A 23999-nucleotide genomic window follows, 5' to 3' on the forward strand; every position below is an offset into this window, starting at 1 on the left:
AATAGGCACCAAAAAGAACAGAGATGGCACCTGTCTAATATTTAAGGGGAGGGAATTCACAGGGTAGGTGCTGCCACAGTAAAGGTCTGTTTCCTATGTTGTGCGGAACAGACCTCCTGATAAGCTGGTATCTACAGGAGGCCTTCAGCTGCAGAGTGCAGTGATCAACTGAGTATGTAAGGGATAAGACTGTCTTTCAGGTATCCTGGTCCCAAGCTGTATAGGGCTTTGTACACCAAAACTAGAACCTTGAACTTGGCCCGGTAGCAAATGGGCAGCCAGTGCAATTCTTTCAGCAGCAGGGTGACATGTTGGCGATACCCTGCCCCAGTGAACAGTCTCACCACCACATTTTGCACCAGCTGCAACTTCCAGACCAACCTCAAGGGCAGTCCCACATAGAGCACATGACAGTAATCCAGCCTGGAGATTACCAGTGTGTGGACAACAGTGGTCAGGCTATCCCGGTCCAGAAACAGCCCCAGCTGTCTTACCAGCCAAAGCTGGTAAAAGGCACTCCTAGCCACTGAAGTCACCTGAGTCTCTAGTGACAGAGATGGATCCATGAGCACCCCCAGACTACAGACCTGCTCTTTCAGAGGGAGTACTACCCCATCCAAAGCAGACAACTGACCAGTTATCTGAACTTGGGAACCACCAACCCACAGTGCCGCCGTCTTGCTAGGATTCAGACTCAAGTTTATTGGCCGTCATCCAGCCCACCACCAAGTCCAGGTAGCAGTCAAGGGCTTGCACGGCCTCTCCTGATTCAGATGTTAAATAAATGTTAAGACTTTTTATTGACTGAAGGTGATATCAATAAATTATGGAAGTGGAAATTAACTTGGTAGGAAAAGCTGTCCATTGCAATTGTCCATTGATATTTTTAGAAGGATTTGGTATTATAAATTGACATTCCTTATTTTAATATGAGCTAAATCCTTGGCCAGATCCTCCGTGACGCAGAATGGTAAGCGGCGGTAACGCAGCTGAAGCTCTGCTCACGGCCGGAGCTTGATTCCAACGAAAGGAGGAAGTTGAATCTCCGGTAAAAGGGGTCGAGGTCCACTCAGCCTTCCATCCATCCGTGGTCGGTAAAATGAGTACCCAGTCTATGCTGGGGGGTAAAGAAAGGCCGGGGAAGGAACTGGCAAGCCCACCCCATATATATGGTCTGCCTAGTAAATGTCGCAAGACGTCACCCTAAGAGTCGGAAACGACTCGCACTACAAGTGCGGGGACACCTTTACCTTTAAATCCTTGGACTCTACTGTAGCATTAAGTTAAAGTTGTGTAATGATGAAAGTTACATGTGTGTCTTGAAATCCAATTAACCCTGAAGGACAAAGTGATGTCTTTAAATTTCCTAGGTCAGAGAATTGTGAGTGGCAGAACTTACCTCTAGCAATGACATTTATGTAACTTATTTCTTTTAAGATAACCTTTAAAGGTTAAGGTGTTCAACTCAAAATTGACTTGATTATGTTATTTGCTTGGTTTTTTTACAAGACTAAGCATTTCCCATACAGGAGTGGACTGGTTCCAGAATTCTCTCTCCCCTGTCCCCTCACCAAAAAAACCTGTATAATGAAGAAGCAGTTTATCAGATTGGGCACACAGGTCCCAGAACTGATTAAAGGATCAGCACTTTTACTTTTGCCCATAGTATTCCACCAAAAAGCCAATTTCAGCCCAGGAAAGAGAGATTTTTTGACACCTACTTACATATCATTTTTAATTCGTCTCAAAGCCAGGAACAACCACCAAATCCTTCTCTAGTTTTTTTTATAGTAGTTACAGGGTTTTTAAAGACAAGTGGGACAGAGCAGGAAAACACTGTGCCCCAGTTCCCAGATATTTGCGCAGAGGCAGCTAAAGCAGTTTCACTACACTGGATTGGGCTGATAATTACAATGGAATGCTCTTCTATTACTTGTGGTTCCAGTTCAATCAGATATGATAACTGAATCAACTTTAAATCAAAGAAAGACTTGTGGATAAAAGGCAGAAAACCACATTCAAGTGCAGTAAGTTACAGTGCCTTGCAAAAGTAATCAGGCCCTTGACCAATACTCTCATGTTACTGAATTACAAATGTGTTTCCTACGAACATTTCCCAATTAAAACCAATGTCACCTTACAGTAATTAATTTTGAATTTCAGTGTTTCAAAATAAAATATCATACAGAATGAAATTACAATGTACCATGTGTAATTCAGTAATATGAGAGCACTGGTCAGGGGTCTCATTACTTTTGGAAGGCACTGTATATTATTATTTATTACATTTGTATGTATATACAAGAGAAAATATTTGTTACTAATAGATTTAGATGTCTTATAAAACCAGTCATCTAGACATAATGCTGCCCTGGGCTCCTGCTGGAAGGGTGGGATATAAATCAAATAATAAAGAAAAATTCCAATGTGTCAAGTGGACACTAAATAGGACCTTGTTTCCACAAATCTATTGTAGGAACTCAAGTAATCTGAAGGGATTGTTAGGTTTAAGATTATCAGAAGTGTTCAAAGCATATAAAAATTAAAATTGAGGAGGTAAATGTGTTGGCATTGGAGTTAGCAAGGATCACTTCAAATGTACTGGAAGGATAGAGTTGCACAGAGGACTGTAACCACATATACTTCCTGATCAAACAGACTCTGACAAATCCCAGTAGGTGGCTAAGAGGTTTCTGTTGCTGACTACAATCTGCTTTTCATTTTTATTTTCCAAATATTTAAAATGTGATACTTGCCACAATACTCCTGAAATGGCCTAGTCATTTAAACTGCCAAATGTAGCCTTTCCACACTTGAATACCGAGACGAGTCTCTTACGGACTGTGTCAAGGCCACACATGCCGCACTGTGCTTGCCACAATTCAAGATGCTGACCAATTGGAAGTGGTTTAGCCATTTCTACAAGGAATGCTGTGCTAATAAATTATGTAACTCAATTAAGGTTATCTGACATGTTTCGTACAATGGAGGTGCTGAATGTATTTTTATTTTGAAATGGACATTGTTGGACAAGCAAGGCAATGACTGGCAAGGGGTGTGGGTAGAAATATGGGTGGTGTAACATTCCTAAAGGCAACAGAGTGAGGATAGCCAGCATCATGCTGCAGTGTTCAGCAACTGGAATTGTGATTGCCAGTGCCTAACACTGCTTGTGTATTTCAAGTTATCTCCAAAACAAGGGCTAGAAACTGAAGTTTATGTATTTATTTTGAATGGAAAAGTTATACCACAAATAAAAGAATTTACATGCATGGGGTTTGGGAAATTAGTCATTATCACTTTAAGTCTAGAGAAATAAAGATTAGATTACCCCTAGGGAGTTCTTTTCAAAAATGTGTGGACCTCATCAGCTTGTACAAAAACTGACAACCACTTTCTAGGGCGTTGCTAATAGCTACCCAAGAACAGGAAACAAAAGGAAAGAAAATAATTTTAGTAGTGACAGATAGTATTTACAGACAACATGCTTTACTGGAGGAAAAAGAGACACTCTCATTTCCTTCCTCACTATTTTTAAAGAGATGTTTCTAGATTGCTTAACAGCAAAAGATGGTTAGTATTACCTGCGACGTAAAATGTATAGCAAACCGAGCAGTTTGTAGGGAATTAACCAAAGTTTCTCAAGTTGAAACTAGTACGAAGAATCGTTTGACCTCAAAGGCTCTCATGCTTTACAAGACAGTCAGAAGAAACCTTGCTGCGAATATTGTGCTCCACAGGAGCCCATCACACACACACAAAAACCAGGATACACAATGCCCACTTTTAAACTAACACCTTAAAGGGATACAGCAGGGCTCCCTTTTAAATTCTAGGAAAATGAGTTTTGCCCTCTCTATATGGCATATGCCATAATATGGAAGAAATTGAGCCATGTCTCTGTCATTCATGGCTCCTGGGTTCATATTTTTAGCTATTCTAGCACTTCTTGCATTATGGTGGTCATGAGGCCTGGGAGAAATGCAGTGGATAAACATGAACTAGTATTTCCTCTAATGTGAAGTGATCCCAATGGGGAAAAAAGTTACATGGGAAATGAAGACTACAACTGTTATGTAAGTTCATGATTCTAACAGGAATGGACTGAGAAGTGTTTTACATCACTTGCAACTATTGTCCTCTTTCCCATGCTGGTGCATATTCTGCAAGCCAAGCATTTATGTGGGAGCAGTAATTTCTTAGCCTATTCTCTAGCATTCACTAGTCATCCTACCTGTGTCTGGGAGGATTTTAAGGGAGAAGTCAGCAAACAGCTGGAACCCAAATACATTTTTCCTTTTCTATCCAAGGAAAAGTGTCCTGCAAGGCCATTTTTGGAAAACAAAGCTTTTTTTTTTATTTCTCCCTAACCCCCAAAAAGGGTTATTTAAGACTACTTTCCACAGCATCGGGAGCCAGAACTGAATGGAAGAATGAAACAAATTCTGTTTATTTTGTATCATCTTGATTATTTAGGCCAGCCTCCTCCAACCTGGTGCCTGTGAGATATGTTGGACTACAACTCCAGTCATTCCTGACCATTGATCATGATTGCTGAGGATGACGGGAACAGAAGTCCAAAAACGTCTGGATGGAGGAGGCTGCTTTAGACTCTTAAAATGCACCATCAGTTGCAAGTAGTTTGGCTAAGCCATGTTCTCAGACAAACATGTAGTGGAGCAGACATGGAGTCTGCACCAAATTCTCACACTGACACTAAACATTCCTAAATCCAAAGTCTGTTTTACTTTCCTTGGGTTTAACAGAAGTATGATAGATTTCAGGCTGAAGCTTGCCACTTCATATGGAAATTTATTTATTTACTTATTTATCACGTTTATATACTGCTCTCTGGGCAGTTTACAGCAATTAATGGAAATGGACTGCCTTCAAGTCGATCCCGACTTATGCTACACTATGAATAGGGTTTTCATGGTAAGTGGTATTCAGAGGGAGTTTACCATTGCCTCCTTCTGAGGCTAGTCCTCCCCAGCTGGCTAGGGCCTGCTCAGCTTGCCATAGCTGCACAAGCCAGCCCCTTCCTTGTCCGCAACTGCCAGCTGGGGGGCAACTGGGCTCCTTCGGACTCTGCAGCTTGCCCACGGCTGCACAGGTGGAAGGGCACATAACCCCTGAGCCACTCCCTGTGATCTTTAGCTGGACCTTGACACCCAGGAGACACAAGCAGCGATTTGAACTCACAGACTCTGGACTCCCAGCCAGGCTCTTCTCCCCACTGTGCTATACCAGCTGCTTGCTGCCTCATATAAAAGACCCCAAATAGCTGTAAGGCTGCTTAGACAAAATAGGCAATTTTGAAGATATCCTGCCTCAATAGCTGCTCTACATTGTAAACATTGAAATTATGAGAACGAAATACTCCAAGAAAAGATTTCTTCATTAACACAGAGATGAATAGTTTAATGTACTAAAAGGATCAAAGCCAATTTGAGAAGTGCAAAATGGTACAGAAGTCACCAATACTTAAATCCATGCTACAAATTCCACACTGTCCTTTTGTAAAATTCTGATAAGATATAAAAAAAATATGCTAAAATGAGTTTTTTAAAAAAGAAATTGTGTCACCTTCCACTAATTTGCTCTAATAAAAACAAAGGGCTGGGTAAAGAATAATGCCCCAAAATGCATTTTGAAAATGAATTTTAAAGGCTTTATGTGCTGTAAGTAGTGATAGGCAAACTCTCTCTAGTAAGTTTGAGAACTGGACTCTGAACTTCTTCTTTTCAAACCCAATTTGCCCTTGATATCATTGGGTGTGCAACAGGGTCCAATTCCTCCTGCCTCCATGTCATGGACATCCAACACTCTCACCCATCTTCCTATGTCCTCCCAAGTCCCCTACATTTATCTTTGTTGAGGCTTCAACAGGGGCAGTGAAGGGAGGCTCCCCCCCATGGCTGCATGCCAGAAGTAATGCTAGATGTCGTTTCCAGAATGTTGCTGACATGGATCAGTAGCCATTGAAGCATGCATCTACAACAGAGTCACTAGAAAGGGGATGTCAGAGAGATTCTTTTTCTCTGCTGCCAGAGCAGCAAAAAGGTAGGAGGGTATGAACAGCATTAGATTTTACTCTAGTTTGGATTCTAATGCTAGCTTTGTATTGAGATAAGCATTACAAAATCTGCCTGGATTAGTCATTCGAGTTGTGGTCAGATAATGACTGGATCCATTATGAGCTGTAACGTGTTTGAAGTACTGTTAAGTATTGTAACCAGAAACATAATTTCTTCAATATGAAAAGCAGGTTTTCAGGAGGTATGATCAATGTGAAATTAACTCTATCATGCTGCAATTTACTGCCATCAAGCACACCAGGAAAGTTTTTCTTTCTGCTGTAGGTTTAATTCAAGGCACATCTTATCTTCTTTTCACATGGGGATCATACCTATAAAGCCAGAAATGAGGAAAATGTGCATTTTGAAATCCAAACTTAAGTGGGAAACACAGTCACATGGACTATAAACTGCCAAGCTTATTAAAAATTATCCTTATCTTTAAGTGGCTAAAAAGAAATAATGCAATGATAAAGCATCACATAAAATGTAGCAGTGAACATATCAGACTAGGATTAGGGAGATGCAGGTTCAAATCCCTATCCTGCCATGAATAGCTGACTGGGAAACCTTAGACCAGTCATTGTCTCTTGGCCCAACCTACCTCATAGGGTTGTTGTGAGGTCACAAGGGAGGAGGAAACTATGCATGCCTGAGCTTGGAAGGAAGATGGGCTATAAATGTTATTAATAAAACCATGAAGGAGCACTTGAATCTCAAACCAATTAGCACACAGTACAATTCACTGCTGAAACAGTCTTCATTGTTTGCTGAACAGAAAGCAGTGTTGAGGTTACATGGTGTCCTTGTGGGAGGACATTCTACAGTTTAAGCATCACAATGACCGAAAAGGCCTTGCCTCTAATGCCTACAAACCACAGAGGAACACAGAACAGGGCTTCTGATGCAGATCTGACCACATATGCAAACTGTATAGAAGGATGCAGTTTTCCATTGTTAAGTGCCAAATGCCCAAAAAGGTGCTGAAAGCAAAATAGCTGGTGAAGATTTGGGGCTGCCTGAACCACTGGTCTCTAAATTCTTATCTGGATATATCTTGTCCAAGTCTTTGCCGAGGAACACGTAAGGAGAACATGTGGAATAACAATTTATTTTATATGGTCACTACTTTAACATTCTCTGGGCAGGACGGAAGAACAAAGATAACTAGTCTACTGCCACACAGAGAGTCATGCATCACCACCACTAGTTCTTCAGACTTCTGAGTGGCTGAGTGTAGAAGTATCCACCAGGTGATCAGAAGCTGCTCTACAGCAAGAACAGTTTGCAATTGTTGGCAAAAATTTAAATAAGTAGCAGTCAATAGAAGGAACAGTCTAAGGACAGAAAATATTTTGCCCTACTGCTTAAAGCTGATATTGTTCTGCTCTGAATAACTTGGGTATTAATTTGGGGCATTTAGTTATACATTTAGAAGTTACCTATCTCCATCCCGTAATGTTTTTTGTTTGGAGGGAAGAAGAGGCAGTCACATGGAGTTAGACCAAAACGCTCAGAAGAGCAATACAGATGCATTATCTCACACACTATAAATAGTCCTTGAACCTGTTACAGGTGGGCCCGGAGGAGAACCCTTACCTAAAGAGGTCATCTGCAAGCGATTCTTCTTTTGCATGGCGGCTCTGTTCCTAGAAAAATAAACATTTATTTAAGAATCTCTATCAAGGATGAAATTCTCTAAACTACCATTAAATGGATGCGGTCAAGCATTTACTCATAACTACAACATGTGGTGTCCAATGCTCCATGAGCACTCTCCTTCTTCCCAATGCCAAAAAATCTTTTCTTCACCCAGAAGCCCTACACAAAGGCCTGGGATGGGGAGGGGGCTGCAGTGAAAGTGAGGAAATAGAGGTAGCTTGCAAGCGGTTTCTAGCCAATTTTCCACAAACCCCCACTCCCAATGCAGTCCCTCACCCATCCAGTGAATGAAATACTGACCTACAGTTCATGATTATGATTGTGATTTAGTCTCAGGTGCGCCAATGGTCTGCTATATACAGAAAACAACAATACATGCCAATTAAGGAGGCAGCATATATGCGCACCTGGAGGGCCACAGTCCAGTGGTTCCCAAACTTTTTTCCCCATGGACCTCTTGAAAATTGCTGGTGGTCTTGGCAGACTGCTTAATGATTTTGTCTGTCTGTTGCAGCAATTGTAATGCACTGTGTTAGGTGCTGTATGGTTTTTAATTGCCTCTTTTATTTATTCTACTGTATTTGATCGTATTACAACCTGCATTCCACAGAATGCAAACTTTAATACAATGAAATACAATGTAAGACACAGAAGAAGCAATAAAGACACAATTAAAAGATCAATATGCATATTTAATATGGATATGCCACAGACCACCTGAATGAAGCTTGCAGACCATGGGTGGTCCACAGACCACAGTATGGGAACCTCTGCCCTAGTCCATAGTAGATATCCACAGGAGAACCTTCAAATACGTGAAACTTGCTTTCCCATGAAATCATGACATCAAAAAAAATATTACAAGTGCTTTGAAACACTATGCTCCTCTGCTAGCTTAAGCTGGAGCAACAAGCCACGTTCTCTGGCTTAGTGTTATGTCTGAACTGAGGACCCTGATTTGTTTCACTCCAAACAAATGACAATGTGAAGACACGTTTCTTCTTGGCTTCCAGATCAGGCTTTGTTGCTGCACATCCACAGATTAACATTGCAAAAAACTATTCTATGTTTTCGAAAAGAAAATAAAGCAATATTTGTTTAACTGCTTATATGCTCCTTACCTCCATTTCTTGCTTCAACCATTCTTCCATCTCGGAATTCTTTCTAGTATGATGAGCTATCAGATCTGATCCCCCAATAATGTGTGGAAGTTGTCCTGCTCCGGGATAAGCTACCTGCCAAACAGAAATGTTTTTCTTTTTTTTGTACAAAAACTTAGCAGAAAGAAGTATGAATTTTCACATTCAACAAAAAACTTCAGAAGTTTCAGGTTGCGGCTTCAAAGAAGTTATAAGTCTAACTATGCAAAGACAGAATCTTAATTTTGTTACTTTCTCACTTCAGCTACAAATAAGCAGACGTGGGTACCCTTTGTCATCACTTTTATAGTCCATTTGAATAAAACTTTGCAATTCTTAAAATATAGTTGTTGAGCACTGTTTAATTCAAAACCAAAAAGATTTGGGCTGTACAGTAGGGGGCACTACAGGTTATGCAGGTTTTAGATACGTTATGATATTACAGATTTATAAATACAATTGTTCACTTAAAAATACTGATTACATTTAAATGTTTATTTTCATGCATATCATGAGTTAAAACCCCCATCAACATTAAAAATGAGATTTCAGTGATCTAGGCATGTCCTTTTGCAAGAACAACAGAGCTTCAATGGAAACAGTTGTTGCTATTTACCAAATAGTACAATATTGTTTAAATGTAGAAGGTATTAATACCTCATTTTAAAGCAAGCTTCTTTTGAAACAGAATGCAAAAGTGCATCAAAATGCTGTATCACATTGCCTATAGCAATTGTGTTTAAGTGAAATGGGCCCTTAGTCTGAGCAGGCAACAGTGTTGATGCTGTGGGAGAGGGAGGAGGGCATTACTTCAACTTTCTATTCCCAAATCAGGTGTTGATGCAGGTAAAGCTGATTGCCTTGGCCTTCTGTTCCTTGCTGGTTCCAAAGGGGATATGCCAAATCAGAGTGCTGGAGTATGCATCCAGTATAAGTGTGTCCAGCACACGTCTGCGCACACAGCACCAGATCCAGAACGGTATTTGCATATGGAAGTCAGTTTCAACATGCAAGCTGCCACTATTGGAGCCAGACACTGGAGCCTTTAGGAACAGATTAAGCATGTACAAATGATCCTATCTCTGAATTCCCCCCTCCCACATGGAAAGAATTAGCCCCACTGACATAAGTCGGTAACAGAAATTTAGTTAAGTGGCTGGCACACTGGTCTATCACTTGCATTGCCGAGGTTCTACTAAAGACTTATATTTATTGTGGCATTATAAATCCATTCATTACCTGCATGAAGTATTGTCCTCTGTTAGATTAGGGCACAATAAATATTATTTTTTAAAGTGCTAAAGTCTGTATTGTTTTTGTTGTGACAGATTATCATAATCCTCCTCTGGAATCTGAGGCTACACACCCACACACCCAACCAAACTTGGAGAAAACAGTGTCCTCTAGTGACAGTTTATAAGCATATACTAACCTTTTTAAACTGTTTAAAGTTGTTCAGATGTCCATAATCTGTTTTTGCAGTGCAATGACCGTCCTTCCTTGGCTGACTAACAACCAATGATCTAAATTCAGTCAGCAACAGCCTGCTGGGTAGATTGCTGGAATCACCTGCACATTTATCAGGATTCTTATTCGGGGAGAAAAGACATGAAAGAGCAATTGCTGAGGCCATTCTAATCAAACTTCCCTGTTGTAACTGAGTTACACTTAATCTTCAACAGTAAGGTGGTATAACTTCATTATCTATTTTCTGAGACTACAGTGCCTTGCAAAAGTAGACCCCTGACCAATGTTCTCATATTACTGAATTACAAATAACACATTGTAATTTTGTTCAGTATGATATTTTATTTTGAAAACTAAAACTCAAAATCAATTATTGTAAGGTGACATTGGTTTTATGTTGGGAAATGTTTGTAAGAAACATGAAATTACAACGTACCATTCAGTAATGAGAGCATTGGTCAGGGGTCTATTACTTTTGCAAGGCATTGTATATTCTAAGAAATTTCAAAAAATTTCTAACTAAATCCGTTTCATCAGGAAAAACTGAAATAATGTGTATCTCCCTATAGCCATTTAATGAACTACAAAATATTTGCAGTAATTTATTAACCCAGTATCTTCAGATCTTTCACTTTTTTCCTGTATGACAACATCATTTCCTGTTTCAATCTTCCTATAAAATGGAACAGGAACATCGGTCTATTTCCAGTGTTGGTTCTATAACAAAATAATTAAAGCTTTATGGTTTCCATGAATAATTGTGAGAGATATCAAAGAAACAAACAGAAAGCTAAGGGAGTAAGCATCTTAAAAGGAATATTGCAAGTTAACTGAAGCTATATTTTCAGATTTTTTTTTTAAAAAAACTGAAAGTTACTATCCTCGATATCTGAGTATCCCTTTAATCTAAAAGAGCAAGTTCCCACCCACATTACCTTTTGCAAAAGTTAAATATGCTAAATGTCAACATGAAGACATTCCTTACATTTGCGTCATTCTTTACAGAGCCTGGTGATTCTTCTTTTATCTCTTGTTTCTGGTTTAAATTTGGAAGTGACTGCTTATTTTCTTGCTGTTTGACCAAAAAGATGTGCATATGTGTAAGTATGTAACATATACTCTACACCACTACAGTAGGATTATATTTCTGAAAACTGAGTACATCAATTCTATGAAATGCTTGATTCTTTTTTTTTTTTTTTACATCAGATCTGTTCTGATTTCCTCTGTATTTAAGGAGTAATCAAAGTGTGTGGTAGTTCCCACACTAGAGAGCTGAAATAAATTACTCTGAATACAAGAGTTCTTCAGCTTATTTATTTATTTATTTATTTAATTACGCTTTTAAACCGCCCTATAGCAACGAGCTCTCAGGGCGGTGTACAGCAAAATAAAACCACATTTAAAAAACGAACAAGTGTGGATTAAAACATACAATATAAAACATATTTAAAAACAAAATTAAAATATGAATAAAATAAAAATACAATTACAGTTAAGTTTAAAATAAAATTAAATTTAAGTTTAAAAGTTTAAAATGCCTGGGCGAAGAGGTAGGTTTTTACCTGGCGCCGAAAAGATAACAAAGAAGGCGCCAGGCGTATCTCATCTGGGAGGGCATTCCATAATTCGGGGGCCACCACTGAAAAGGCCCTAGATCTAATTGTTGTTCTCCGGGCCTCCCTATGAGTTGGGACCCAGAGAAGGGCCTTAGATGTCGAGCGCAGTGAACGGGTAGGTACATAGCGAGAGGCGTTCCATCAGATATTGCGGTCCGATGCCGTTAAGGGCTTTATAGGTAAGAACCAACACTTTGAATCTGGCCCGGAAACATATAGGTAGCCAGTGCAGTTGGGCCAGGTGTTATATGGTCGAATTTCTTCGTCCCAGTAAGAACTCTGGCCACAGCATTCTGCACTAGCTGAAGTTTCCGAATTGTCTTCAAAGGTAACCCTACGTAGAGTGCATTACAGTAATCCAATCTAGAGGTTACCAGAGCGTGAATAACTGAGGCGAGGTTCTCCCTGTCCAGATAGGGTCGTAGTTGGGCTACCAGCCGAAGCTGGTAGAACGCATTCCGTGCCACCGAGGCTACCTGAGCCTCAAGTGACAGGAGCGGATCTAATAAGACTCCCAAACTACGGACCTGCTCCTTTAGGGGGAGTGTAACCCCATCCAGAGCAGGTCTGACATCAACCATCTGGGCAGAGTACCCCCCCACCAACAGCATCTCAGTCTTGTCAGGATTGAGTTTCAGTTTATTAGCTCTCATCCAGTCCATTATCGCGGCCAGGCAGCGGTTCAGTACATTGACAGCCTCACCTGAGGAAGATGAAAAGGAGAAGTAGAGTTGCGTATCATCAGCATATTGCTGAAAACGCACTCCAAAACTCCTGATGACCTCACCCAGCGGCTTCATATAGATATTAAAGAGCATGGGGGACAGCTTTGTTTCTCCCAAGCTAAAGAACTGTTGTAGTCAGTGAAATGTATTTATGGTCATAGCCTGCTAAAACAGAACTTGTCTTGTTACCTAGTTCTTAGCTTTCCAAGTGAAATACTTTCACAGATCTAAAATATAAGACGAAATAATAGCATTCATTAATGAGCAACTTTAAAATTGCTGCTGTGCATAGCAGTGTGGCTGACTGACCGTGGCAGCACAATAAAAGATGGATTTAAAAGAGTCAGTATGCACATAGACAAAAAGTCTGAGACAATAATGGGAAATTATTCAAGAAAATAATTGCCTATGGGAGGCCCACAAGCAGGACTTGACCGCAAGTACATTCTCCCCATTTGCAATTCCCAACATAATCCAACACAGGATTAGGTACATGTATAAAATCATGATTTCAATAAGACTTAAATGCTTTGAACTAGGCACTGGATTGTGACTAATTTTGTTTCGTTTTGGATCCTTAGGTGCACCAGACAACTACTGCACTTCCATATAATCAGTGGCCCCCGGCCCTGTTTAAAATGGCTTCTATACAACTCAATTAACTGTTTGGGCATAAGACACATTTGGAGAAAAACATTTATTTTTGTATCTAGATGACAAGGGCACATGTCATAACGAGGACCTTCTCAGGCTCCTCTCCATGAGAGAGAAGAAGGAATGCATCTTCTAAAACAGCATATGCCATGTTTGGATTTTACATTTTTATTATGTTTTAAGAATAAAATAATGTTCCACCTATTTTTCAGGAGAAATTCAAGGTGGCTAACAACCAAACAGTAATGCAATAGAAATCAATCCACAGCTCAACCAAGTTTTGGATTTAAAACTTTTAAAAAAGAAAAGCTACTGCCTGATTTATCAGGGGCACATTTTAAACAGTTCAAAATAATTCAAATTAATCTATTTGATTTAAATTGACAAAATGCTGCACCCCCTCCCTTTGGCAGATCAAAAGAATAGTACTATAAAGCCCACCCTCTAAAATGTCAGAAGTCTGAATATGATATAGCCACCATGTTATGTCCCCTCCTGTAAAAAGATAAGGTATTAAATGCTTCCTTTCGTTTTTGATATCAATTCAAATAATAATTTTATCTTTATGCTAATAGCCTAATATTGTGGTGTATGGCACACATATGTTACTGTTGCAACTGAAAGATCCCAGCATCTACATGAGATAGTAAAAAAATGTCTTACCAAAAGTCTCTGTGCCTCGTCTGTTGAATTCTCTTCTTTAGTTTCCAATTTCCTTTTCTTCTTTGCACCCTCAGCACTTCCTTCACCATCATGTCCTACATCCTCTTCCCAATCCAGCTCTTGGCTCGCAAAGACCACTTCTAATGATGCTTCGTCTTCTACTGAGTCATTCAATTCTTTTCTCTTTTTTGATGCATAAATATTTTCATTATTATTATTTTCTAATTGGCTCTTCTCTAAGATAGACTTCCTACTTCCACCTGTGTAGGACTCATTTGTTTTCTGGTCCAAGGTACGTGGCCCCTTTTGAGATCCTCCTGCACTGCTTTCCCTCAGCAAGGAAGTTACAGGCTGTGTATGACTAGAAGCCTGCGATGACTTCTCCTCTATCTTTGCATATTTAGTCACTGATGTTTCTCCAACCTCATCCCTTTCCCTTAAATAGAAAAAAGGCATTTCAAACATTTTTTCTTCAGATAGAGGGCAAGATCCAACATCACACCAGTAAATGTGATGGGTCTCCCAACCCCCTAGAGCAAGCATGCAGGAGGAGGGCAAGACCCATTTGCACAAACAGAATATCACAACTGGATATCATCCAGACAGATCACAAACACGCATATGTTTATTATGTTTACTACTAATGTTGATGATGATTAAATAGGAACCCAGACATCCAATCAATATAAGTTAGATGGTTCTAAAAATATCATAACAAGCATCGCGCTATGCACTTTAGTTTCACTAATTTCAGAGGGGCTTTGTTTTAATGTCTTCATTAGGTGCAATCAGCACAAGCTAATTTATTATTAAGCTAAATTGCAGGGAGCTGCATGTGATAAATATTTAATTAAAATGTAGCATTGATGAACATGCAGAGTTCATTATTCAGGCAAAGGTTTTGGAAACTAATGTGTTATCAATAGGGATTTTAGGTGATGATTTGTCATATTTTCAGTTATGATGGAGCTGAAACTTCTGAGGAACCTTTGACCTTTGAAGACTAAGTTTAACTTTAAATAAATACATAAAATAAAAGTGCCTACTGTTTCTGCTCCTAAGAATGAAAATTAGGGAACAAATATCAGAACTAGTTTGACTAATAACCAGATCATACCTTTTTTTAATAGCTGTCTGAAAGTAATTTTTGATTGAGTTCAACTGTTGGTGAAATTCTCCCCCTTTATTTCTGTTATTCCCTGACATTTTAGAGGGAGAGAATGACAGGCTACTCTCGCCGGTCCCAGGCCTTGTATTCAGCCTGGATAACGTAGTGCCCACATTTACAGTGCCAGTTCCTGCTGGTGTCTCCTTAACAGTAGTTATATTCTGTGGATGAGTTTTTCTTCTTGGGTCCCTTATAGGAGTTCCTTTATTTCTCTTCTCTCCTTCTATTTCCACACTGCATAAACAAGAAAAAAAAAGTACTAGTACAGCATGACCACAATCAGTAGCAACAGAAAGCATACCAATGACACAGTGGTCTATAATCTATATCTCAAATTTCTGGTTATCCTGGCATCTGAAAAAAAATGTTGCTGACACACAAAAATGTGACATATTTCTAAGGTCCATGAATGTTGCACCTAAATATGAGATTCTCTTGATTGATTTTAATCAAAAAAAGGTTTGCCAACACTCAAGAATTTGAAATTTCTCTATCATTATCTGCTACGGGACAGCGACAGGCCTGGTGGCAGTGGTCAGTCAGGCACTGACCAAGAGCCCAGGAACTCAGAGGGGGCCTTCACTGGCCTGATCCTGACCCTCACTCACCTGGCCACTTACTCACCTGGCCGCCTTCCTCCCTTGCTAGGCCCCTGGAATAGAAACATAATAGTAAACTGGGCTTTAGAATGGAAGCCGTTGAGCTCCCATACGTGGGCACATGTGTGTGCCTATTGTTGCCTCTTTATTCTTTCTTTGAAGGAATAGGTGCAAAGCAGCAGCGCATACACTTGCAAAAGTAATGCAAAGTCGCTGTTGCTGAACTTCTCAGTTTGCTCCACTGGTCCTAGGTGGGTCTCACACACACTCTGAAATAAAAGTGTGTGTGTGGGGGGGATGGACAACCTCTTTCCTTCCTGTCAATTGCTTGCTTTCCTCCACCTATCCATTTGCTCTAATCCTCACTTGCCGATTTGAACTGCAGTGGGAAGGCAAGATTGCAGGTAAAGAAAAAAAGAAAAGGGCAGGGGGAGGACAGGAAAGCTATCTCCTCTGTTGCAAAGTTGCGACACACCAGGATCAATTGGTGTTGTTGGAACAAACTCAGAAGTGCAACAGCAATTTGGCATTTTTTATTTTTATTTTTGCATGCACAGCTGTGGCAAAAAATAACCAAATAAAGGCAGCAAGAGGCATACATGAGCATGTGCGCACTCTCCAGTGATGTGCTGCTCGTTTCACCATCCATCTGGTGCATGATGACTAGCTCATTTTCCTTCCCGTCATTTGCCTGCTTTCTTCCTCTGCCCATCTAGCCATTTGAATTTTCTTCCTTTTCCCTGACCATCCATTTATCCCTCTTTCCTCCCCACTTGAGCCTCTTCTGGACCCCAAGCTGCAAATCCCTACTCTCCGGGAGCAGCTTCAAAAATGACTCTCTGGAAAACAGATGGCTGTGTCTATCAGAAGTTGCTAATAATAAGCACAGCTCTGTAAATCCAATGTGGTATAATGAAGTGCAAATATCACTGTGGCTAAGGCTGCAATCCTAAACCATGTCTATTCTGAAACATGCCTGACTGAATTCAATGGAGCTTACTCCCAGGTAAGTGGGGTTAGGACTGCAGCTTGAGTGACTGAGAACCTCAAAGGTAATGCTCTGTATAAAGCACTCAATTTTTTTTGGGGGGGGGCAAAGATATTAAGGAACAAGTGCAGCAGCAAATTTCATCTTCTGATCGACATTCAGTCTCCCAGTCCCTGAAAGGCGGGGAGGCAAAGCTTCCAGTACTTCAGTTGCCTCTGCAGAAAGATCAACATTGCCTCTGCATGACTGATTCCTCTCAAGATGCTTCCTGTAAGTTAGTTCCTACTTTGGCCAACTATGTTGTTTTTCTGAAGAGCAGAAATAACATCTAATATGCCACGCTTTGGTCATCAGAAATGTTCATTTCCTCATTGTTTCAAAGATGCAAACTATACTGCTCCTAAAGCAGCTTCCATATCACTTGCAAATCTTCCTGGCCTCAGAATTGATTTTAATGTAGTTTACTCCTAGGTAAAAGTGTGTGTTCATAGGGTTTTCATGGTAAGAGGTATTCAGAGGTGGTTTACCATTGCCTTCCTCTGCGCTTGGATGCATCTTAATCTGGTGTCTCAGCTTTGACCATTCCACCTTGAGTGACCCTGGTAGGAGTCTAGCCTCTTGGTCTAGATTCCTGACGGCATTGCTCTCAGCTTCTTTGATGCTCTCAAACCCCCTCACCACATTAAGGTGTGCATCCTAGAGGAGATTCTTACATATATGGAGTGAGAAATGCAGATGTCCAAGCTGGGTTTAGAAAAGGAAGAGGTACCAGAGATCATATGGCAAACATATGTTGGATAATGGAACAGACCAAGGAATCTCAGAAGAAAATCACCCTGTGCTTTATAGATTGCAGCAAAGTCTTTGATTGTGTAGATCATGGAAAACTATGGAATGCTTTAAAAGAAATGGGGGTGCCACAGCATCTGATTGTCCTGATGTGTAACGTATACTCTGGACAAGAGGCTACTGTAAGGACAGAATATAGAGAAACCAGCTGGTTTCCAATCGGAAAGGGTGTGAGACAGGGATGTATTTTATCACCCTGTTTATTTAATCTGTACACAGAACATATCATACAGAAAGCAGGATTGGACCAAGATGAAGGAGGTGTGAAAACTGGAGGGAGAAATATCAATAATTTAAGATATGCAGACGATACCATACTACTAGCAGAAACCAGTAATGATTTGAAAAGAATGCTGATGAAAGTTAAAGAGGAAAGCACAAAAGCAGGACTACAGCTGAACGTCAAAAGGACTAAGTAATGACAACAGAAGATTTATGCAACTTTACAGTTGACAATGAGGCCATTGAACTTGTCAAGGATTATCAATACCTTGGCACAATCATTAACCAAAATGGAGACAATAGTCAAGACATCAGAAGAAGGCTAGGATCGGGGAGGGCAGCTGTGAGAAAACTAGAAAAGGTCCTCAAATGCAAAGATGTATCACTGAACACTAAAGTCAGGATCATTCAGACCATGGTATTTCCAATCTCTATGTATGGATGTGAAAGTTGGACAGTGAAAAAAGCTGGTAAGAGAAAAATCAACTCATTTGAAATGTGGTGTTGGAGAACAGCTTTGCGTATAACATGGACTGCAAAAAAGACAAATAATTGGGTGTTAGAACAAATTAAACCAGAACTGTCACTAGAAGCTAAAATTATGAAACTGAGGTTATCATACTTTGGACACATAATGAGAAGACATGATTAATTAGAAAAGATAATAATGCTGGGAAAAACAGAAGGAAGTAGAAAAAGAGGAAGGCCAAACAAGAGATGGATTGATTCCATCAAGGAAGCCACAGACCTGAACTTACAAGATCTGAACAGGGTGGTTCATGACAGATGCTCTTGGAGGTCACTGATTCATAGGGCCGCCATAAGTCGTAGTCGACTTGGAGGCACATAACAACAACAACAACAACAACCTGGTTCCCCATTGGAAAGAGTGTGAGACAGGGGTGAATTTTATCACCCTATTTGTTTAATCTCTATGTAGAACACATCATACAGAAAGTGGGATTGGACCAAGATGAAGGAGGTGTGAAAACTGGAGGGGAAAATATCAATAATTTAAGATATGCAGACGATACCATACTACTAGCAGAAACCAGTAATGATCTGAAGCTAATGCTGTTGAAGGTTAAAGAGGAAAGCACAAAAGCAGGACTACAGTTGAATGTCAAGAAGACTAAAGTAATGACAACAGAAGATTTATGTAACTTTAAAGTTGACAGTGAGGACACTCAACTTGTCAAGGATTATCAATACCTCGGCACAGTCATTAACCAAAATGGAGACAATAAGAAATTAGAAGGCGAGGACTGGGGAGGGCAGCTATGAGAGAACTAGAAAAGGCCCTCAAATGCAAAGATGTGTCACTGAACATTAAAGTCAGGATCATTCAGACCATAGTGTTCCCAATCTCTATGTATGGATGTGAAAGTTGGACAGTGAAAAAAGTGGGTAAGAGAAAAATCAGCTCATTTGAAATGTGGTGTTGGAGGAGAGCTTTGCACATACCATGGACCGCGGAATAGACAAATAATTGGGTGTTAGAACAAATTAAACCAGAACTATCACTAGAAGCTAAAATTATGAAACTGTGGTTATCATACTTTGGACACAGAATGAGAAGACATGACTCACTAGAAAAGACAATAATACTGGGAAAAACAGAAGGCAGTAGAAAAAGAGGAAGGCCAAACAAGAGATGGATTGATTCCATAAAGGAAGCCACAGACTTGAACGTCCAAGATCTGAACAGGGTGGTTTATAAGAGATGCTATTGGAGGTCGCAGATTCATAGGGTTGCCATAACTTGTAATCGACTTGAAGGTCACACATAACAAAAGCGTGTGTAGGATTGCAGCCTAAATATTTCAAATTTAAGATGCAGTCCTAACTGTTTTACAGTGGTTCCGATCCTATCTCCAAGGTTAGTTTCAGAGAACAGCAGTGGGTGATTGTCTCTTGGCCCTCTGGCCGTTGCACTGTGGGGTGCCGCAGGGTACCATTCTGTCTCCAGTGTTGTTTAACATCTATATGAAAGCCACTGGGAGCGGTCATTAGGAGATTTGGGATGAAGTGTCAGCAGTAAAATGATGATACCCAGCTTTATTTCTCAGTAGCATCATGCAAGTCCTGGACCATGCTTGGACTCAGCAGTGGGCTGGATGAGGGCCAAAAAACTGACTCTAAATCCCAGCAAGATGGAGATGCTGTGGGCAGGTTCTTCTCAAGTCTGAATAATTGGTCAATTGCCTGCTCTGGATGGGGCTGTACACCCCCTAAAAGAGCAGGTTCATCAGTCAGTCAGTTTTATTGACCAATCAGACATATAGAAACATATTAATTTAAACATTGTGGGACATTAATAAAAACATCAAACAGAATACAAATACATTTTAATTGAAGGCATAATAGGATTCATTTTAAAAATAACTCTGAGACTTCACTTTGCAGCCTGCAAAAGACCAAAACCTTTCTAGTGAATTTTCTTTTGTGTGTTAAAATTCTGTATAGCCTGCCATATTTTTATACACTAGCTAGCCTTTATTCAATGGTAAACTGTAAACTTCCCAATTATTTGAATGTGTACTCAAAAGGAACTCCGGGTTTAGTTGACAGAGACTGACTCCCAAATTAGTGAACACAGGATTACAGCTTAAATTTTAAAATAGTTTGAAGGCATTGGGTGATTCCTCATAACACTGCAGTTATGGGTCACTTTAAATTATTGTTTTTATGTGGTTAGTAGGTATGTTTTATTTATATAGGCAGGATATAATGCTTTAAAATAAAAACTAGTTTACATGTTTATCAAAAGAAGCCTTAATTAACAGGTGCAAATCAAAGTATTATAAATGTATCAAATATATACAAGGCTGTGTATATTCTGTGATTCCACAAAACTGCAGATGGCAACCACTACAGCCTCCTGAGAATCTCAGTTGCTAGTTTAGAAGCAACAATTACATGGGTACAACCTGATAATAACTGTGCCAGGGTTCAACCCTGTCCAAGCAAAGAGCAAAGGGAGTAGGACTCTACCAGCAGATATCCACATTACCAGTGTATTGGATCCCTGCTCCAGGACTAGGGGACCTGCACCAGTTGCCTGGAGTTCGTCGCCAGCTCTCAACCCTCTCTCCCCTCATCTTTCTCAGGGCCACGGGAGCAGGAGAGACAGAGGAGGAAGGCAGAAACTTCAGGGCCGCCACCAAAGCACCTGGATAGCTGCACAGGAGGCTACTCAGGAAGCCCACTTAAGGACCTGCCTGGATCAGGGTCTGGCTAAGAATAGGAAGGGATAGTGCCTTCTGCTCCTATGTTAAGTTCCCAGCAGCTTTCTTACAGCTCAAACCTCTCTGATCCGGGGAAATAGATGATTTTTTTGCTGGTCTGAAGATGCATCTTCCGTATCCATTCCCAGGGCTAACAAAAGCAGAATAAATTATCCAAAGAAGAAAACACATATGCAAATGTATAGAGATCGTGAAATTCAGTTGTCTCAGTGTGCATAAAAAAGGGTTACTTTTGCCCCAAAAACTGTCCCCCCTGCCAAAAAATATAATAAAATACACAGAGCCCTACTTATACTAAAAAGCTACACTAGTACAGCCTATGCTGAATAGTGATACAGATCAGCCCAGATGTTGCAAATGTTTTACTACTCAAAAAATTCCAATAGATTTTACAAAAGACTTTCACAATAGTGGAAGTATAAACAAGGAGTCTCTGACTTTAGTAGCTTCAGAAGGTAGGAAACTCACTAATTTACCCATCCAGTTTCTGGTGCCTGATTAAAATTTCCATGTGAAAATAAAGGCATCATAGTCAGACTAAGCGTGGCTTGATCATGAAACCACATTTACAAATATCAAATGAAAAGAGATGTCTCCAGTACATTACCATGTGTCCATCGGTTGGTCCATCTCTGTGTCAGCTACGTATGCAGCGATGTCATCTGCAATGGTGGCCATTACAGTTTCATCTACAACTACGTTATGAGAAAGGCTTGGTCCTGGAACAACTCGTGCTGAAATAGCAGGTTTTACACCTGCAGTTAAAAGCACCAAGAATGAATGAATGTCAGCATTTCAAAACCATGGGAGATAGGTAATGCTGGGTCAGCGGACACAATAAGACTTCTTTTCCCTCTCCCTCCACCATGCAGCCAATTGTGCCCCCTTTCAATCTGCTCTAGCTAATCCCTCAACCTTAATTGTTACTAGATTTTACAAGCATATGGTCATTAACATCATGATAAACCCATTCTGGCTCCAGTTACATCAAGTCATTCAAATCCGATGCCGGAAATCCAATAAATTATATGTTCAAATTGAAGACATACAAACACAGAAAGGTACTGCAGAAAATGTTGGAAGGCAATGAAACTGAGATTCAGCATATCTATCAAAATTGGATACTAAAACCCAGATGGTTTTCATTTTTCTAGTGGAAAGTGAAGAATTTAAAATCTGTAAACTCTACAAGCTAAAAAGGCTCATAAGTAGTATCAGCCTGTATTACCCTAAAAGAAAGCGCTCTTAACATGTTCCCTCTTTAGAGATGTCTGCTGAATTCAGTTCATTAAAAACAAACAAACAAAGACTGAACAAATAAAAGGGTTAGAATATTACCTGTATCAAGTGGAGTTTGAGGATTACAATATCTTTCTGTGGATGCAAAGATAACTGCTAGACCAATTTCTGCCTCAGAAATTGTCCTGCATTTCTTCCTATTAGAAATAAAACACTGTCAGAAATAAACCCTGAAAGTCAGTCACTGAATAATATACTCAGAAAAAAATGCTAAAAAATATATTCCAGAAAAGAGCCAGACTTACATGCAGGATACAATTTTTTTTGGCCAGAATCCAAAGGGCTACACACAGCATTCAAGAAGCACATGCGAGGTGGTATCCAACTCAACAGTTCTGCCAGCTCAAGCACTCTTGGCTGTGTAATGTAACTTTCCCTCTCATTCCTCTCCCCGTGCACCCCCTAAATCTGCTCTGAAAAGTCAGAGGGAAAACCAGAACATATTTAGGGGGTGTGCCGGGAGAGGACAGGAAGAGGAATTTCCCCTGTGCAGCCAAAAGTACCTGCGCTAGCAGAACTATTTAGCTGGATACCGCCCAAGATCTTTTCAGATCACCTCTTCTTGCTTGTTCAAATCCTTTCTTAAAGCACTAAATCTTGGAATCAGGGCTGCAGCTTGAAGTGAAAATTTCACACTACATGCACAATCCCACCTAGCCTTTATAAATAAATAATAAATAAAATTTTATTTATTAGTCGCCCATCTGTCCAAGTAAACGGACACTCTGGGCGACGTACAACAATACAATACAACAATTCAGTACAGTATAAAATAATACAAAACACAACATGACAGCCAGCACAGACTAGTGTTCACTGTAGTGGCACCATGTTTATTGAATGCACTCCCCTTTGAGGGATGGAAGGTGCAGACTCTTATTTCGTATTGCCTCTATCTTAAAATGTATTTCTGCAGGCATTTGTAGGTATATAAATCCAGCCTTATGGGGAAGGAGGGAGCTGCTCTGCAGTTTAATAGAATGTTTTAATTATTGTGGTTTTATAATAGTAATATAATGTTTGCTTTATTCTAACATTATTATATTATTATTCCACACTATTTTTGGTTCTGTGAACAGTTGTGATGGATATCATTGTTTTGTTTTGTAAAATACATATGTTACCTTAACAGACCCTGGGGTAGATTACAACAAAGGGCCGGGTAAAAATATATTAAATAAATAAAATGGTCCAAGGGAAACTGCCAGTGGAACATTTAATTCTACTAACTTGTACCTGCTTTCTGCCTACATTCATTCAAAATCAAACTCCTCACGTAAAACATGTTCCACTTAATTTGATGAGAGGTGTCCATAACCCTCCAGATGGCTTACTTATGGAAAATATTGATATACTGACTTTTGTGAAAAGATCTCATGGTGGATGAACTCCATGACCCATCAACCCCAGCCACTAATGGTTAGGGATGATGGGAGCTGTAGTTCAGCAATATCTGGAGGACCACAGGATACCCTATTTACAGAAAAATACTATTCTACAGCTTTACCAATGCACATGATTTGATGCAATAAATAAACTTTATTCTAATTCAGCTACAATCAGTTCTTGCACATGACAGAAATCTGTGTACTTCTTTAATATTATATATGCCGCATATTT

General features: G+C 39.9%; 1 protein-coding gene across 3 annotated transcripts in view; it reads right to left on the reverse strand.

Moving 5' to 3' along the window:
• Nucleotides 1-3210: 3210 nt before the first annotated feature.
• The window catches only part of NBN (nibrin), a 38399-nt gene continuing 17610 nt past the window's right edge, over nucleotides 3211-23999 (reverse strand). For all 3 annotated transcript variants that reach the window (XM_061602777.1, XM_061602769.1, XM_061602786.1), the window contains exons 9-17: nucleotides 22419-22516; nucleotides 21688-21835; nucleotides 15124-15408; nucleotides 14007-14442; nucleotides 11331-11417; nucleotides 10311-10466; nucleotides 8861-8974; nucleotides 7677-7726; nucleotides 3211-6409 (exon numbers count right to left, since the gene is read on the reverse strand). In XM_061602777.1, the coding sequence (XP_061458761.1) occupies nucleotides 6382-6409; nucleotides 7677-7726; nucleotides 8861-8974; nucleotides 10311-10466; nucleotides 11331-11417; nucleotides 14007-14442; nucleotides 15124-15408; nucleotides 21688-21835; nucleotides 22419-22516 (1402 nt within the window). In that variant the 3' untranslated portion in view covers nucleotides 3211-6381. The remainder of the gene's footprint in view (nucleotides 6410-7676; nucleotides 7727-8860; nucleotides 8975-10310; nucleotides 10467-11330; nucleotides 11418-14006; nucleotides 14443-15123; nucleotides 15409-21687; nucleotides 21836-22418; nucleotides 22517-23999) is intronic.

The sequence above is a fragment of the Rhineura floridana genome, chromosome 1 (genome assembly GCF_030035675.1).
Source record: "Rhineura floridana isolate rRhiFlo1 chromosome 1, rRhiFlo1.hap2, whole genome shotgun sequence".
In the NCBI taxonomy this organism is placed as follows: Eukaryota; Metazoa; Chordata; class Lepidosauria; order Squamata; family Rhineuridae; genus Rhineura; species Rhineura floridana.